The sequence below is a fragment of the Podarcis cretensis genome, assembly GCF_951804945.1.
Source record: "Podarcis cretensis genome assembly, chromosome: 9".
In the NCBI taxonomy this organism is placed as follows: Eukaryota; Metazoa; Chordata; class Lepidosauria; order Squamata; family Lacertidae; genus Podarcis; species Podarcis cretensis.
In genome coordinates, this window is record NC_137178.1 from 56,811,110 (window position 1) to 56,825,814 (window position 14,705).

At 43.9% G+C, this 14,705-nt stretch overlaps 1 protein-coding gene across 7 annotated transcripts in view; it reads right to left on the reverse strand.

Moving 5' to 3' along the window:
• Window positions 1–14,705, reverse strand: part of DLC1 (DLC1 Rho GTPase activating protein) — a 260,481-nt gene that overhangs the window by 15,551 nt on the left and 230,225 nt on the right. For all 7 annotated transcript variants that reach the window (XM_079989595.1, XM_079989599.1, XM_079989598.1 and 4 more), the window contains 4 exons: window positions 14,063–14,134; window positions 10,962–11,043; window positions 3,936–3,999; window positions 400–1,817 (listed from right to left, as the gene is read on the reverse strand). In XM_079989595.1, coding sequence (XP_079845721.1) covers window positions 400–1,817; window positions 3,936–3,999; window positions 10,962–11,043; window positions 14,063–14,134 — 1,636 coding nt within the window. The remainder of the gene's footprint in view (window positions 1–399; window positions 1,818–3,935; window positions 4,000–10,961; window positions 11,044–14,062; window positions 14,135–14,705) is intronic.

Here is a 14,705-nt window from a genome sequence, read left to right on the forward strand (position 1 = left end):
CATAATAAAATTAAGATTCCTCTTTATATCCCATCCTCAAATATAAAAGCCAACATGCTGTTGAAAAGCATCACACTTCCTATGTATGCTGTATCAATACAAACATATATATGTATCTATAGCCACACAAGCATGCATATACACCAATATATATACAGTGGTACCTTGGTAGTCAATTGGCTTGGCTCCAGAACAAAACAGCTCCTGAATGCTGCAAACCTGGAAGTGTTCTGGTTTGTGAACGTTTTTTGAAAGCCAAACATCCTACGCGGCTTCCGCTTGAGTGCAGGAAGCTCCTGCAGCGAATTGGAAGCCAAGTCTTGCTTTCGAACCGTTTCGGGAGTCGAATGCATTAAGTTCAAGAACCAAGGTACCACTGTAAAGTCTGTGTTTACTGACCTGTTAGAACGTGTTAATGATGCTCCCACCCCAGAGTCTCTTCTTTCCTGGATCCCTGTTGAGTCTTCCGTATCAATCAAGGAATTTCCTGTACTGTCAAGATCACTGGGTATTGTCCTATCATTGTCCACATCGAGGAGGATCTGCTTGGGAGACGAAGGGCATGGGGACACTGAATCTAGGGCTGAATCAGAGTCTCCTTCGTCTGAAAACTTCTCGGACCACTGGTTCACAATTTTCTGCATGCCTTTGACATGATACAGGATGTCATCGAGCTCAGGAAAGAGGTCTTCATTCTCAAGGCCAGCCAGGTCACCTGTGCTGGAATACAGGATAGATCCTGGCACGTTGTCATAAATGCTGAGGCGGCTGCACATGGAGCTGGAAGAATTGCGCCTCTTCCCAAGGCTCAGGTCTTTAGAGCTGTCAGAACTGTTCTCCCTCCTGAGGGCGAGGTGGCTGTGGCCGTGGAAGCTCCCCGTTCTCCAGTTGACCGAAGTGCTGTTCTCTGAGGGAGCAAAGTTACCATTGGAGAGGGCTTTGGGGAAAGTCCCAGGCTTGTGGTCTTCCGGAATGAAGAAGACTGTGTCTTCAGCAAAGCCCTCCCTGTTTTTGAAGTTCTGCTCCATGACATCGTTGAACGTTGATTGGTTGAAAGGATCAAAGCCTTCCAGGTACATTCCCACTCTTTTATTGTAGGCGCTGAGGCTGCGTGTCCTTGTGATGGGGCTTGGGGTGCTGACGGCACTGCTTGTTTCCGACTGGCTGCTACTACTGCTGGTCTGGGTGGAATTGGAGACGCTTCTTTTACGTACCATAGGGATGTTGATGTGGTTGCCATTGAGGGTGGAGATCTCCACGCAGTTCAGCTGCTTCAGTTTCTCTTCATCAACGCCTTCTTGCAAGATAGGCCCGCTGATGATAAGACCAAGCTTTGAAGGAGCTTTGCTTTTACCATGATGGGAGCTTTTTATTTTAAAGCTCTCCATCCTTTTCAAGAGGCTTCTCGTTTTGGACTTGGCATTCTTCTCGTTAGTTTTCACGTTGAAATTGAAGTTTGACAGCTCTTTAGGAGAGGGCAAGCTGCTGAAGGAGTCCTCGTTTGCCACGAGGTTGGCTGAGGAGCCAACACTGATGACAGAGTTGGTTCTGGTGGTGGGCGCTTCGCTTTGAGAGGCATCTGGGTGGCTGCTGATGCTGTGGATGGAAACTACCTCCTGATGTTCGGTGTGGTCAGTTAGCAAGCCTCCATGACTAGCTGTACTGCTGAGATGAGCCGCTTCTGGGCATGAAGGATTCACATCCTGCTTTGGGGGGAAGACGTCAAATTCCTCCAGCCTGGACCACCTCTTGCTGTCCCTCTGGAAGGTCCACTTGCCACTTATCGCACAAGGCTCATCTTCATCCGAATCCTCGCTCTGCAATGAAACAGGACATCCCCAATGATTACAAAAACCAATGGCAATAAAATACTTCCAATGGTAATACAGTTCATTTCAAATCAATGTTATCCCAACTAACAATGACCTACTGATGTGAACACTTTAGTATTTTCTGCTCTTTTTAGTAAGTCAGTGGATGCTGGTTTCATGTCAGTGTGATAATCCAAGAAGATCATTAGAAGAGCAGAGCCAGTGTAGAGTTGTGCATGCAGTATCAACCTCTGTCTGTGAGACTAGGGTTCATATCCCAACTCAGATGTTGGCTGCATGTTACATGTAACTGTGCACAATGGAGTCCTATCGACTTTTTTTATTTTATTTTAAAGAAAGCATCAATTGCCACATGATATAAGAAAATCAGCTGGAAGGGGCAAAAGAGGGAGATCCCCAGCCGCGCTCCCTTTACATAGGTCGGGCCACCCCCCCAAAGCCAGCCAATTGGCTGGCCAGGGGTGACGCGCCCAGGGATTCCCCCAATCGCACAGGGGCTGGGCTCTAGCCACCGCGCGTGTGATGGGAGCATGAAGCCTGCAACCCCACCTCCTCTGGAGGGCGGAAGTGGCTCTAAGAATTAAAGCTTCTGAGGGGTGTGGAACAAAAGGATGCACTTGCAACAGATGGGTATAGCTTTATTATTATGTCTGCAGGCAACCCATGTCCCCCTTCTGCTCTCTTCCAGGTCCAAAAGGACCCATATATCAGCAGTTGCATGTCAACTGAACACACACAAAATGGTTGCTGCCTTTACAGCAAAAGAAGACATGGCAGAATCTTCCTCACATTACAGCCATACCTCGTTTTATTGTGCTTTGCAGATAGTGCTCCTCATGAGGATGCGGGTGTGGATGCAGGCATGCCAGTCATTTCCAGGAAAGGAAATCCCCCCCTCCACCACCACCCCGCTTCTGGCCATGGGGAGTAGAACTGCCTAGGCCTGGACCTGGGGTTTCCCCCTCCCACCCCTGCAAGGGGGGGGGCAGGGAGCTGGCTTAATAGTATAGTGCAAAAATTACTTTATATGCGCCGGGAAACCAAAAGAAATGTACGACTTGCTTTATTGCTGTGGTCTGGAACTGAACCCACAATCGCTCCGAGGTCCGCCTGTACAAAATTTTCTGGCTAGCGTAATTTCAAGCTATAATTTATTTACTCATTTGGACAACTGACTGGAATTGTGTTGTTGTAAGGGTTGCTGGCCTCATGGTAATACTCATGGTAATACAGTCATACACTTGAATATGCTTCAGGTCGAGCGCTTTCGGGTTACGCTCCGCGGCGATCTGGAAGTAACAGAACGCATTACTTCCGGGTTTTGCCACTTGCACATGCGCAGACGGTCAAAATGATGTCACGCGCATGCGCAGAAGCAGCAAATCATGACCCACGCACGTGCAGATGCGCAGTCGCGGGTTGCGTTTGCTTCAGGATGTGAACAGGGCTCCGGAACGGATCCCGTTCGTATCCTGAGGTACCACTGTATGTAATCTCATCTCCTGAGGAGGGTGGGGGGTTGGGGTTTTGTGCGTTTTACTGTTATCTGCATTGTGTGAAAATGATAACTAACAATAAAAATAATATTATTAAAAAAAACCCTATTCAATGCAAAAGCGCCAAAATTCACACAGATTTGGCACCAGGATATCAGTTAACAGATCTTTACCACCATTTTGTAATGAACAGCTTTGATGGAGATGAAAAAACTCAGATTCCCTCTTGAAAAATAAGGACCATCAGGCATGAAGCTTCCAGAAAGGCAAGTTTAATCCTGACAACTCTGTGCCCATTAAAACAGACAGTCTGGTGTTGAAAGAATATCAGTCTGACCAATGATGCCTTTGTTTGCCACATGGATAAGGGAAGAGTATGAACAATGTCATCCTATGCATGCTTATACTTGGAAAGAAATGCCATTTTGTTGAATGGTGCAGACACAGTAAGTATGTTTAGGGCTGCAGACTGAATCCCATGCACACCTGCAAGGGAATAAGACCCACTGACATCAATGGGGGCTTACTTCCAAGTAAACATATACAGGAAGCCAGAATATCAACCAATTCTTTACAGTACTGTGACAGATTCGTCAAGGGCACTTACCCGCTTCCTGTGTGGACTGATCTCTAGCTTCATCATTGCACATTTGTTTAAAGTATTTAAACGCCTATGCAGGGAGGGAAAAAACAAAACAAGATTAACAGTAAACCTGTCATTCTGTGAAACTAACTATTTCAAATAAAAGATCATCTTGGAAGCTCTCACTAAGCTTATTTACATGCAAATGCCCCAAAGGAGAGTCCCAGAATAGCACATATGTTTAATTAACACCACGTTACATCAGCTGGATACCAGATTCTGTAGAGTGGTTGGGATGCAGATGCAGAAGCGTAAGAAAATGCTGTCCTGAAGCAGTTCCTTATGAGTCAGGACCATAAAGGAGAGCTTGTTCAGCCAGAAACCATGAAACGTGGGTAATTGGAGTGTGGCTCTTGTTCTTCTAATGGAAAACTATCAAGCCCTTCCAGAGACTGAACTTTCTTGGAATGCTGCACTCTATGCATGCAAGCAGGAGTTAAGATATTTTGGAATAAACCGTCTGCATCTAGCACGGTGCTCAAATGGCCTTAAGGAGACATCGGAATTGAAAAAGAACATCTGAGAACTGCCAGCCATTTCCCCTTAATACGGTGCAATTTCACACAAGCTGGCTCAAAATGGACTTGGAGAGATGGAGAAATTGCTACTGCTGTTTAGCCTTATCCATTCAATTGCCTCCTAGAATATCTCTGTGTGACCACCTCCCTGATTTCTTTTAGCTCTCTCCTCAAAACTCATCTTTTCCAGATCTCCGTAGTCCCTACTGTAACTAAGGCAAAAGGAATGTTCACATGTTACATTGAACAAGTGTACAATACGTTTATACAACAGCTGGGCCATACAATTATTCACATGTAATGCTTAACATGTGTAGAGTCTGTGTAACCGAAGTACCAGTTGTCTGCCTCGATGTATGCACATACAAGTGTTGGTGTGAATGTAACCTGTTGATTTGTACAACTCAATGATTTGTGTATGCAGATTGTACACATGTTTAATGTGAACAACTGTACGAATAAACAGCCAAACTATTTGCGTACACAGAAATACATAATGCACACTCATTGAATGGAACATGTGGAAGGGTTTGCAGGATTGCTCACATGTGTTGAGGCAGCTTGTACCAGTGTTCAGTGTAACATCTGAACAAGTCCTGCTGGGATAGAAAGAGCATGAGGTTCTTAATCTCAGGGTTGTGGGTTCAAGCCCCACGTTGGGCAAGAGATTCCTGCATAGCAGGGGGCTGAACTGGATGACCCTCGTGGTCCCTTCCAACTGTACAGTTCTATGATTCTAAGCCTAATTTCTCCAGGGCACACACCCATTTTAAATGATCAGAAGTTACAGCAACAAAGGAACAGGCAACAATAATTGTAATTTATCATCAGTATTACTGTACATACAAAATCCTGGGGCAGAGGGGAAATCACTCTTTTCTTGACCAGATCAGATGGAATCCTTCTACCCGTATATCTTTGTGTGGTGCAGCTTACTGAATCTGTTTTCATTTCCTCCCCCCACCACCACACCTACCAAGCTAAAGCCTCAAAGAAGAAAACTAATTTCCCACACATCAGGTGCCTAGATTGTTCTTTTCAGTCTGTAATATAATTATTTTCAGTATAGCTCCGGGAGAACTCTGCTAATCCATTCCCAAAACGAAGAAAATCAGATTACTTTTCTCTCTCTCTCAAGGTTGTACAATTTTTCTCATAATTTTACACCAACACACAAAAATGAAACAAAAAGGATTGCTGGGTTGCTATTTTAAGTGCAAGTGGTTAATTAAAGTAAGCTTACCAGTAAAGATACTACTTCTTCCTTATTTTTTTATTTTTATTAAATAATACAAGTTACAAATAAAAATGTGACCCCACCCTCGAGACCACTCCATCGTTAACTATCTAACTTCCCAAAATTTCAGCACCTCTTGTGATGGTTTGACCCCTTTCCGTTTTCTTAGTACATATACCTTCCATATCTCTTCAAAATCATTCCTCCTCCATATTCCCTGTCTTACCTTGATAGCACACATTAATTTATCATTAATAGCTATATCTCACACCTCTTTATACCATTCTTCCATTTGATATTCAACTTGCCCCTTCCACTTCCTAGCTATAATAACTTGTGCGGCTGTCAATAAATTTGTGAGCAAGTATTTCATAGCCTGCATGCCATCCACCCTGTCATAAATTGATAACAATGCTACTTCTGGACTTCCCGTCAGCTTTAACCCTCTGAGTTCTGTTATCTCCTTAAACACCTTTTGCCAAAACATTTCACTTGACCACAAGAGATGAAATGCTTTGGGGTCAAAGTACCTGAGACCTGGCTCAATTCCAGCATTACTCAGTACATCACATTGGCCCCAGTAGGACACAACACTAAGCTACAGTTTAGCATAGGGGTGGCAACCTTTTTTGGGTCCATGGGCACATTTGTGAACCAGAGAAACCAGCTGTCACAGGGGCCCTGTGGCAGGCCACATTCAGTCACACATGTATGTTTCACCAACTGGAGAGAAAAATGAACAGGAGATCCTACACTGAGATAATATGGGGGCAAGAGGGCTTAATCTCAAGAGGTCTAGAGCAGGGCCAGCCAATCCAGATGTGGATGGACTAAAACCTCTCATCAGCCATTGGCCATGCTGGCTGGGGCTGATGGAAATGGGAGTCCAACAACATTTGGAGAGTACAATGTTGGCTATGTTGGTCAAGCAGGAACCTGGAGTTAAATAAATGCAGGATCTCCTGATTCAGTTTTTCACTTCTTCTCCAAGTGAGAGGCATGGAGGAGAGAGTACAGAGGACCAAGGTCTGCTTCCCAACTCAGGAGGTGTCCCACAGGGACTCCCTTCCAGGAATCTCCAAACACATAATTTCAAAAATTATATAAAATAACTAATTAAGCTTCCGATATGGGATGCTGGTGGGACTGTGGATTAAACCACAGAGCCTAGGACTTGCCGATCAGAAAGTCGGTGGTTTGAATCCCCGTGACAGGGTGAGCTCCTGTTGCTCGGTTCCTGCTCCTTCCAACCTAGCAGTTTGAAAGCACATCAAAGTGCAAGTAGATAAATAGGTACTGCTCTGGTGGGAGGGTAAACAGCGTTTCTGTGTGCTGCTCTGGTTTGCCAGAAGCAGCTTGGTCATGCGGGCCACATGACCCGGAAGCTGTCTGCGAACAAATGCCTGCTCCCTCAGCCAATAAAGTGAGGTGAGCACCGCAACCCCAGAGTTGGTCACGACTGGACCTAATGGTCAGGGGTCCCTTTACCTTTACCTTTAAGCTTCCAATACATCAAATGAAATTAAGGGACAACATTAAGATGGCTTGTGCAAGCCTTCCTCCTTAAAAATAATGGAAAAAAGGGAAAGAATCTCCCAGTTTGGATCTCCAGGTTTGTTTTACATAAACATTTGCACATTTTACAACACTGGTCCCCACATGGAGTTTTCTCTAGTTTCAACCTGTTGCATTTAACCAGCCCAACCACTTTGATCTGTCAGAGAAAACATATTTCCAGCTGGCCTGATAAGAGCTTTGATTTCACCAAGATTATCTGTAGCCTGCTCCTCAAAATAAGACCCTTAGGCAGCTGAAATAGATAAGTGTAGAGACGGTGAAAACTATTTCCTTGGAGGTACCTTCAGAAGTTTAAACATACACTTTGCAGAAAGGCAAACAGAAAAGAAGCAGAACGCTAAACAAAACAACCCTTTAAAATGAAAGAAGGACACAACATAGTAAGCCTAATTTTAAGATCCCAGTTTTAAGAGTGAACATTCAGAGCAGGGTTTCCCAAACTTGGGTCTCCAGCTGTTTTTGGACTACAACTCCCATCTTCCCTAGCTAGCAGGACCAGTGGTCAGGGATGATGGCAATTGTAGTCCAAAAACAGCTGGAGACCCAAGTTTGGGAAACCCTGATTCAGAATATACCTACACACACACTGCATATATAAGAGGAAGATTGTAGTGCAGTAGGAGAACATCTCATTGGTACGCAGAAGGCCCAGGTTCAATTCCCAGTATCTCCCAAGTAGTGTGACAGTGATCCCTGCCTGAAATCCTGGATAGTCACAAGCAGTCCATGTAGGGCTAGATGGGCCAATGGACCAATACTAGGCTAGGTGGACCCATGGTCTAATGCAGAAGAAGAGAAGGCAATTTCCTACATCATTATGTGTAAAGATCTCAAAATTGATGCTATACTATTTGGGAATCACCACCAGCAACATGATGATACTGGAGGTGGCATTACAGTCAGAAGCACTACCTAAAGGACATTTTCATTTTCCCTAACATATTAAGTGCATGGAAACCAACTGTTGGTTGAGCATGGTATTTGGATGTTGCTTAGCAGCTGTGCACACTTAAAGGGGTAATCTGGTACGCCCTGAAATGGACGTAGCAGTACAATCCTGGACATATTTAACCCAAAGTAAGTTCAGTTCAGTTCAGTGGGGTCAACTCCCAAGGAAGCAGGTACAGGGTTGTAGCCTAACAACAAAAACATTTATCCACGTGGCTTAAAAAACAACAACTTTGCCTTCTACTAACCCTAAGAATCTAAAAAATACCACAGCAACTTGCTGGAAGCTGGCTTCTAGAGAAAAAAAAGGAAGAAATCTGGAATCCTGACAAAAAGAAGAACCCACAAGATTCATGTTGTTTGCATGCCGTTGTGTTAAGTGATTTAGAATCCTGCATAATCAAGTGTTTAAATCATGCAGGCACCCCCGATGAATAGGGGAAGAACCCCGCTTCAGAATTTTACCCTATCCTAAACTTCTAGGGAGCTTTGGTGGGAGGGAGGGAGGAAAGAGGACCAAGACAACGGGGACAGCCTGAGCCCACCGTCCCTTGGTAAGTGACAATCACAAAGAAAACAGAATGCCTGAAGAGGCAATGGTGAAAACTGAAGTATCTGATTATTCCTAATCCAAGCCGGGGTATTTTTACCAATGTTATTTCATGGAGAAGACAAACTTAACAGAAGGGGAAAGTGTACACAATGGAATTCCTCAGCCACACTGCAAACCCAGTTCCCTCCTGATTTCAGTGTTTAAAAGACATTTGCACCCAAAACAGCAAATCAAATACTGGTCCAGCCCTCAGTCTGGGACCTTGCCACTCGCTACTGCTGCTGCCCTTTCTTCAGCTGAGGAAAGGCAAAATGCCTGTGCATAACTTGTGAAGCACCTTCTAAGTGCATTCATTCTATCAAGTTTACAGCAGCAAAATCAAGTCCTGTAATACACTTGTCTGAATGAAGAGTGCCAATGCTTGGTTAGACTTGGAAACACAATCTGTTTGCAATTGATGAGACACATTATTAAAGATTTTTCTTTTTAAAAACTCCTAAACCCATTTATGATGGGGGTTTTCTGCAAAATGTTAAGACCTACATACACTGAATCAATCCATTGACTTACAAACATTTCACTTTTGTTGCTGCTGTTTTGGCTGAAAACAAATTTAGAATGCATCCTAGAGACATTCAAACTTAGCACAACATATTCTTGTCTTGCAAGCGATCACCAGATAAACCACAAAGGCTACAAGCTCAGAACCACAGTCTGACAATATCAGTTTTCCAAACACTAACCCCCTTGGATTAATTTGCAAATCACATTTTGCAAATTATGGTAACAATAGGAAGTCAATACTGTTTGTTTCACCAAATAGAATATAAGCATGACTTCTGAATGTTGTTTCCTTGAGTAAAGGGTTCTCCAGATAGATTTCTCCCCAACCCACCCTCCCAAAAAAGGAAAGAAAAATGATTTCCTTTTCTTAAGGGTTGACAGCCATGCAAAATCCACACCTGCATTTATGTATCCTGTTAAAAATGACTGGTTTTATTATTTAGCATTACATGCTCACATCCAAAAATGTGTTTTTAAGACTCCTCACTGAATAAATTTGCAAAAATTAACTTTCGCCCCCTAAAATGGCACACCCTAACTTGATTGCTTTGGGGCTGAATGGGTGCATGAGAGATGAGAGATTCAGAGGGAGGTTGTGCAATCACACACATTTAGCCTTGAGTCCATGGTGGCAGTATGAATGAACACATCCTGCCCTATTCATTTTTTCAAGTCCCAAACAAGCCCCCGCAGTAGTTCTGAGTCAGGTCTTGCATTTCTTAGCTGGAGGCAGAAGTGGTGACTGTCCATGAAGCTGAATCCAAGAAGATGGTTTCTTCCCATGGTATTCCAAGTACAGGAACCAGTGCCAGATTTACGCATAAATTAACAAGCTATAGCTTAGGGCCCCAAAGGAAAAAAACTGGATGTACATTTCAAAAATATAAGATAAAAAACAAATAAAATAAAACCTACATACAGCAACAGTGTTTTGTGTTGTGTAGGCTCCTACGATGTAAGTAATGGGCCCCACCTGCTAGCCTGCTCCCTAAAATATCACTGGTTTGTTCATTTCTATATACAGTGATACCTCGGGTTAAGTACTTAGTTCATTCTGGAGGTCCGTACTTAACCTGAAAATGTTCTTAACCTGATGCACCACTTTAGCTAATGGGGCCTCCCGCTGCCACCGCGCCGCCAGAGCACAATTTCTGTTCTCATCCTAAAGGAAAGTTCTTAACCCGAGGTACTATTTCTGGGTTAGTGGAGTCTGTAATCCGAGGTACCACTCTATAGGGTGCCTACATTCTGCATGGACTGGTTGCATGGCAACATGTGCAAATGGCTTTAGATACTTATTAGGTCCATACATTACCATTTAGCATATATTCAACACAAAAAACAGCGACAATATGTTGTTGACAAAGGGCAGCTGGACATATAAAGGGCCCCATTACCTTCAGTAGCTTAGGGCCTCATCAAACCTAAATCCGGCCCTGACAGGAACCCAGCATTCATTTACGATGAATATATAGCAACAAATGCTTTGGATTCGAAGAATATTTGGAATTGACAACCCGACAATAAAAAGACTGACCCTATCCTTCCACTTGAAAGTATCCTTTTTTTGAAGCAATCTTTCCCCCACATACCTGCACAAAGCTTCAATAGCATCTCTGTCCAGAAAGTCATGTTCTCTCTTGACCGAAGAAATGTCAATGGGAAATATCAGATCTGCAGGAATCAAGATGGATGGGCAATCAAAAAGAATGCTATTCCCAGAGATAAAACTTATTTCAAAGCAACCAGCTGTCTCCAAGACATCAGACGCAAGGGACCAGCTCCTGCAAGATAAATTTCCCTTCATACTGCCTTGGATGTGTGACAGGAGTCTGCTTCTCATATGGAACCTTTAACACACAGGACTGGCAACTGAAAATTCCCATGTGTCACAGGAAGGAAAAGGGGCGGAGGGAGAGGGAGCAAAGCACAGAGGAGCAAACCAAGTCCACAACTGCATGAGCAGAGAAAAACCTTACTGAACTTTAAAACAAACAATTTAACGTTTTGAGGAAGCTTTCCAGGAGTCGGCATGTGCTGCATGTAAGCAATAGGTTAGCAATTCCAAAAGCACTGGAAGGCAATGATGTGGAGAAATAAAAGACAGCCTTGCGAGTAGCCAAGCAGCTATCTTTGGATAAACTGACACTGACACTCTGTTATGAAGAGTTATGAACTGAACAGAGGGGAGAAACAAGCTGCTAGGAGCCTCGTGTTGTTTCCCATTCCCTGAAAACAATGCAGCAGGCCAGGCCTGCACGTTGGGGACCTACCACCCACCCGCCGTGTCTGGTGGTCCACAAAAGGGCTGGATAAGCCTCTCCTGTTTGTGCTGCCTGTCTGGGATTGCAGAAACAGGGGCTTGTCAAGCACCTGGCAGGCCACAATAGGCGGCTGATGGGCTGTGTTTGCTTTCTCAGTTGTGGAGACCTGTCTTAGATAAATACTTGGGGTGGGGTGGGCGGCAAGGAGGAAGGAACAGCAGTGGCTGGAGTCTGGAAATCTACAGCTGCTCTGCAACTGAAACAGACAATTTTTTTTTTTGCCACTCTCTACAGATTCCTGAACCGGCAGATGGGTCGATTCCACATTCCTCACACAGCCAGAACTCCCCACCGCTACAGCGAATGGTTCTATGTAGGACATCTCAGGAGGGCTTTTCCCCCAGGCCCCATTGCTTGACAAGCATGAATACTCTATTGTGTAAACTTTTACCTGATGCAGATCAAGGTATCTTTTGCGGCTCCTGCATGCCAAGAATTGGTATGATAATTTCTATCATGTGAAGGGACAATCTTTTGACTTTAGGGGTGGCCCACCGCCGAGACCATAGAACACCGGTCCTGAAAGATCTACATTGGCTCCCAGTACGTTTCTGAGCACAATTCAAAGTGTTGGTGCTGACCTTTAAAGCCCTAAGTGGCCTCTGCCCAGTATACCTGAAGGAACGTCTCCAACCCCATCGTTCAGCCTGGACACCGAGATCCAGAGCCAAGGGCCTTCTGGTGGTTCCTTCACTGCGAGAAGTGAGGTTATAGGGACTCAGGCAGAGGGCCTTCTCAGTAGTGGCAGCTGTCCATCAGATGTCAAGGAAATAAATAACTATCTGACTTTTAGAAGACATCTGAAGGCAGCCTTGTTTTGGGAAATGTTTAATGTTTTATCACTTTACTACTACTACTATTATTTGGTTGGGAGCCACCCAGAGTGGCTGGGGAAACCCAGCCAGATGGGGAGGATAAAATAAATTCTTCTTCTTCTTAAATGGGAAGTTAGCATTGACATAGTGTAAAAATGGGCAGTCTGTGGCACTGCAGATGCTGCTGGACTGTTGGACCCCAACTCCCATTAACTGCATCCAGCATGGCAAATGGCAAAGGATGATAGGAGTCCAACAACATCCCAACAGAGGTTCTCCAACCAGAAACGGACTTTGGTAATCTTTCATAATACGGCGCCCTGTGTGAGGCCAAAATGTGGCACTGCCAAATGGACCTTCTCAATTTTGCATCACTGACAATGCTTACAGGAACATTCCTATAAAAATATTATGTCTTTATGCACAAATCATTATAACCAGACCATGTAGATTCAGACAAAAAGTTTCAGCCCTCTCTACTGAAGTCCTAAGCCAGGCTTGCATGACTTCCAACTCACCAAGCCAAATATGGTTCCTTCGGGGGGACTCAAGAAACCTCCTGTTTATGCTTCCAGAACCACAAAAACAAGGCACCTTGGGAGCCACAAGCCATGAATTGTGGGCTCTGTTTGCCTTGGTGAGTCATCAGCCTCTCAGACCGACCACAAGCTAGCTAGCTAGAAATGCCATGTGTGGCAATGGAACCATGAAACTAGGTTTGATGGGGGAGCTTTTTATTTATTTAAATTATGAAAATAATAACCAAGAGGTTTAGTATGTGTGCACATCCTTACATTAGAGAAAGGCTTCCTAGAGATTATGTACCTTGGCAGAGAAAAGGAATCAAAGTGTTCAAGAAAACCAAACTTGTCCAAATATAGGATTTTGAACAAAGGAGTTGGACAATAGCAAGAGCTATCCTGCATGCTGATTTTCTTTTTTTAAAAAGGACTTTTCTTGGCTCTGTGTCAGCACCAAATGTGAATAACATAATAGAAGGAAACTCAGTTGCTAAACAGATAAACAAAAGCACAGCCAAGTGTTGTCTCTGCAAGTGCTATTAGCGCCACCGGTTGCCAGAGCAGTTGCCAATTAAAGCCTCTCTCAATCGCTCATCAAGAACATGCTTCGCACTGCTGTGACTTCCACCACTAAATAATGAACTATCACTATGCAGTTATAACGAACAGCTGGGGGGATGAAGTGATGCCGAAGTGTTCTTGCAAATCTGTTGGGACACAGTACCAACAGATTTAACTTCTGTCAGATGCATTGAAAAAATGCACCTATGTCCACCTGTGCAGTGAATTCAGCTCCCTGATTCTGCCTCTTACTTACCTACCAAAGATCTGTCCTGCCTTTCCCCAGCTGGGTGCCCTCCAAATGCTTTGGCCTGACTAGTGGTCCCATTGACAGGGGCTGATGGGAGTTGGGAGAGAATATGTTAGAGAGATGCAGAGAGAGATAGGCTGATCTATCCTATTTGGAAATAAAAGAGATGGGCCTAAATCACTTTAGAGGAGCAATGACACAGAAAGCAGCACTGTTGCTTACCTTCATATAGCTGAGCGTATTGTGGAAACCCTGCTGCCCGCAGCCAATCACAAGCCTCTTTGGCCTCAATCTCTGGAAGATAAAGAGAAGGCAATTCATAGTTGAGATGTGCAAAGCAAAATGTTTCCCCCTCCCATTCATTTTTTTTTAAAAGAGAAACTGTGCTTCGAAAATATGCATGGATTCAGCAGCAGAAATTATTTCCCAAGTGCTATTATTTCAAGTTTTGATTTCCTTGTATATTTTCCCAGCTTAATTCTACTACTTAAGAACGCTACTCCAGATGTACCTGAAGTGACACCTTAAATTTTCAACGTGCTTAATGGCTGCAATCCAGAGCATTGGTGCTAGCACAGTGCTTTCACAGAGCTACAAAAGTAAAAGAGGTGCTTTTCATTGGGTTGGGTCTGAATTGCTGGCTCGTAACTTCTTTGCAGAAAGAAACCTTGGCAAAAGTATATATGTATTTTAAAAAATTAGATAATGCCGGCTAAATTAACACCACTGAAAACTTCCAAATAGAAATGAGCAGCATTCAACAAATCATGTCACTTTTGATACCACGATTTTTCAGACTGGAATACTTAGTGAAGCCAATAACCAACCTTTTTGCATCGTGTAAATAATACCGACAAACCTAAAC